General features: G+C 29.6%; 1 protein-coding gene across 1 annotated transcript; it reads left to right on the plus strand.

The window, feature by feature from the left end:
- LOC131649759 (uncharacterized) lies at nucleotides 1-1,341 on the plus strand. The gene has a single exon (XM_058919516.1). The coding sequence runs from the start codon at nucleotides 1-3 to the stop codon at nucleotides 1,339-1,341; it is 1,341 nt and encodes a 446-aa protein (XP_058775499.1).
- The last annotated feature ends 933 nt before the right edge of the window (nucleotides 1,342-2,274 follow it).

Genomic DNA, 2,274 nt, shown 5'->3' on the forward strand with positions numbered 1-2,274 from the left:
ATGAAAAGAAAGAAGATTATACCAATTGCTATAAGAAAGAAGAAGAGAACTTGTGTCAAATCTCTTCAACAACAACAACAACAGCAATCGTTTTCTTCTACGAATTCAATTCCAGAATCAGAATTCAACAACAATCCTCAAAACTCAGAACCTAAATTTTACTTACCTGATGACTGCTGGGAGCATGTCTTCGCATTCCTTATCAACCCCGTCGACATCAACCCCGTCGACGGCAATAACGAACACAATTTTAAATCTCTATCTCGCGTCTCAAAACACTTCCTCACCATTACCAACCGTCTCATATTCTCTATGACAATTTATCATCCACAACTTTGTTATCTCCCTCGTTTCTTCCACAGATTCTCCAACCTTAATTCCCTTAGTCTCTTGTTCGACCTCTTCCATGATCTTGATCTAGGAATTGCTTTGGCTCTCCGAAACAGACCAACATTAAAATATTTATCTATTTTCGGGATTCAGTTAAAGGATGCAAACTACATTACTTCATATTACATTGATTCCTTCGTGAGTTTGAAGGGTTTGAATTCTCTTAAGTTTCAATGCTCTCGAATCTCTGATGATTTGCTTTACTCTATTGCAACAGAAAGTCTTCCTTTAAAGAGTTTTTTTCTTGAAAGTTGTACCGGCTATAGTTATCGGGGAATTTATGGTTTATTATCTAAGTGTAGCGGGATAAAACATTTGGGTATTCAAGACGATGATTCTTTAAATAATCATCATGTTTTTGAGTTGTCTTTGCTTCTTCCTGATTTGGTGTCTATAAACCTTAGTCAATGTTACGAGCTCACAGAATCAGCTTTGTTTGCACTCATTAAGAACTGTCGTTCACTCGTTGAGATCACAATGAGACAAATATATTTCCCAATGGAAAACATATATATTGAGGAAGAGAGTCTAGAAAATTTTGATGTCAACCCTCAATTAAAGTTTCTACATTTTGCTCACACTTCATTTTTAAACGACAGGACCATGATATTGTTTGCTTCCGTTTTCCCCAATTTGCAGCTTCTTGATTTAAGTTTTTGCCATGGCATATCTAAAAAAGGAATTTCTCAAGTTTTAAGTAAATGTTGTAAGCTTAAACATCTGAATTTGACTCACTGTAATGATGTGAGAGGACTTAAAATGAACTTTGTAGTTCGCCAGCTAGAGGTGTTAAACTTATGTGATACAAATGTTGATGATAAAACACTCTATGAGATCTCAAAGAGTTGTTGTGGGCTTTTGGAACTAGTATTGTTCGGTTGTAAATATGTCACAAAAAAGGGAATGAAACGTGTGGTTGAAAACTTCACACAGTGCCATGTGATGAAGTGAATGCGGATGTTGTTGTCTCAATTCTTTCATCAAGGCCATCATTAAAAAAAATCGCTCCACCTCATTTTCTTTTAGTGACATGAAGAAAAAGTTCTATGCGTTAGGATTGTGTTTTGGTAGTTATAGATGTATTATTTGTTGAAGTTTTAATTCTTAAATATTACATGTTTTTTATTTTTAGATTTGTTTCTATTTAATGGTCATTTTGTTGAATAATCATCTAAATATAAACATAGTTAGTTTTTTATAAGAAGATTTAAATTTTGATGTTTTTATTTCCTCTAACTTGAACTATATTAATTTTCTTTTATGCCAAAGATTTTTTTTATGTAGTGGCAAGTTATCAGAAGGGTTAAATACTATTTACCCTCCTGCCAAATTAGCGAAAATTAATAAGTTGCAAAACCTAGGATTTGAACCCAGGTTACTAATGATACATTGCTGCAAGCTTACCACCAAACCATGCATGTTATGTTGATTATAGTTGCCAAGTAGTTCTATATAATTGCTGCAAGCTTAACATTCAGTAAAGATTATAATTGCTGCAAGTTTAATTGTTATAATTCTTTTATAAATTCTATTTTTATAATACTTTTTAGTTTTTAATAAATTTTTTTAATTAACGTTTTTATTTAGTTTTTTAATTAACCTTTTCAATATTAACGTTTTTATTTAGTTTTTAATAAATTTTTTTAATTAACGTTTTTATAATAATTTTCATAAACATTTTTATTCAGTTTTTTTAATAATTTTTTTAATTAACGTTTTTATTTAGTTTTTAACATTTAACAAATATTAATATTATTTTATAATAACTTAAAATTATTAAAAAAAAACGTTTATATAAATTAAAAAACCGAATAAAAATGTTTATGGAAATTATTTTAAAAAATGTTTATGTAAATTATTAAATATTACATTTATATAATTATA

Source organism: Vicia villosa, linkage group LG2 (assembly GCF_029867415.1).
Source record: "Vicia villosa cultivar HV-30 ecotype Madison, WI linkage group LG2, Vvil1.0, whole genome shotgun sequence".
In the NCBI taxonomy this organism is placed as follows: domain Eukaryota; kingdom Viridiplantae; phylum Streptophyta; class Magnoliopsida; order Fabales; family Fabaceae; genus Vicia; species Vicia villosa.

Excerpts from the sequence above, each read along its gene's own strand:
- LOC131649759 (XM_058919516.1), top strand. The coding sequence starts at position 1 with ATGAAAAGAAAGAAGATTATACCAATTGCTATAAGAAAGAAGAAGAGA.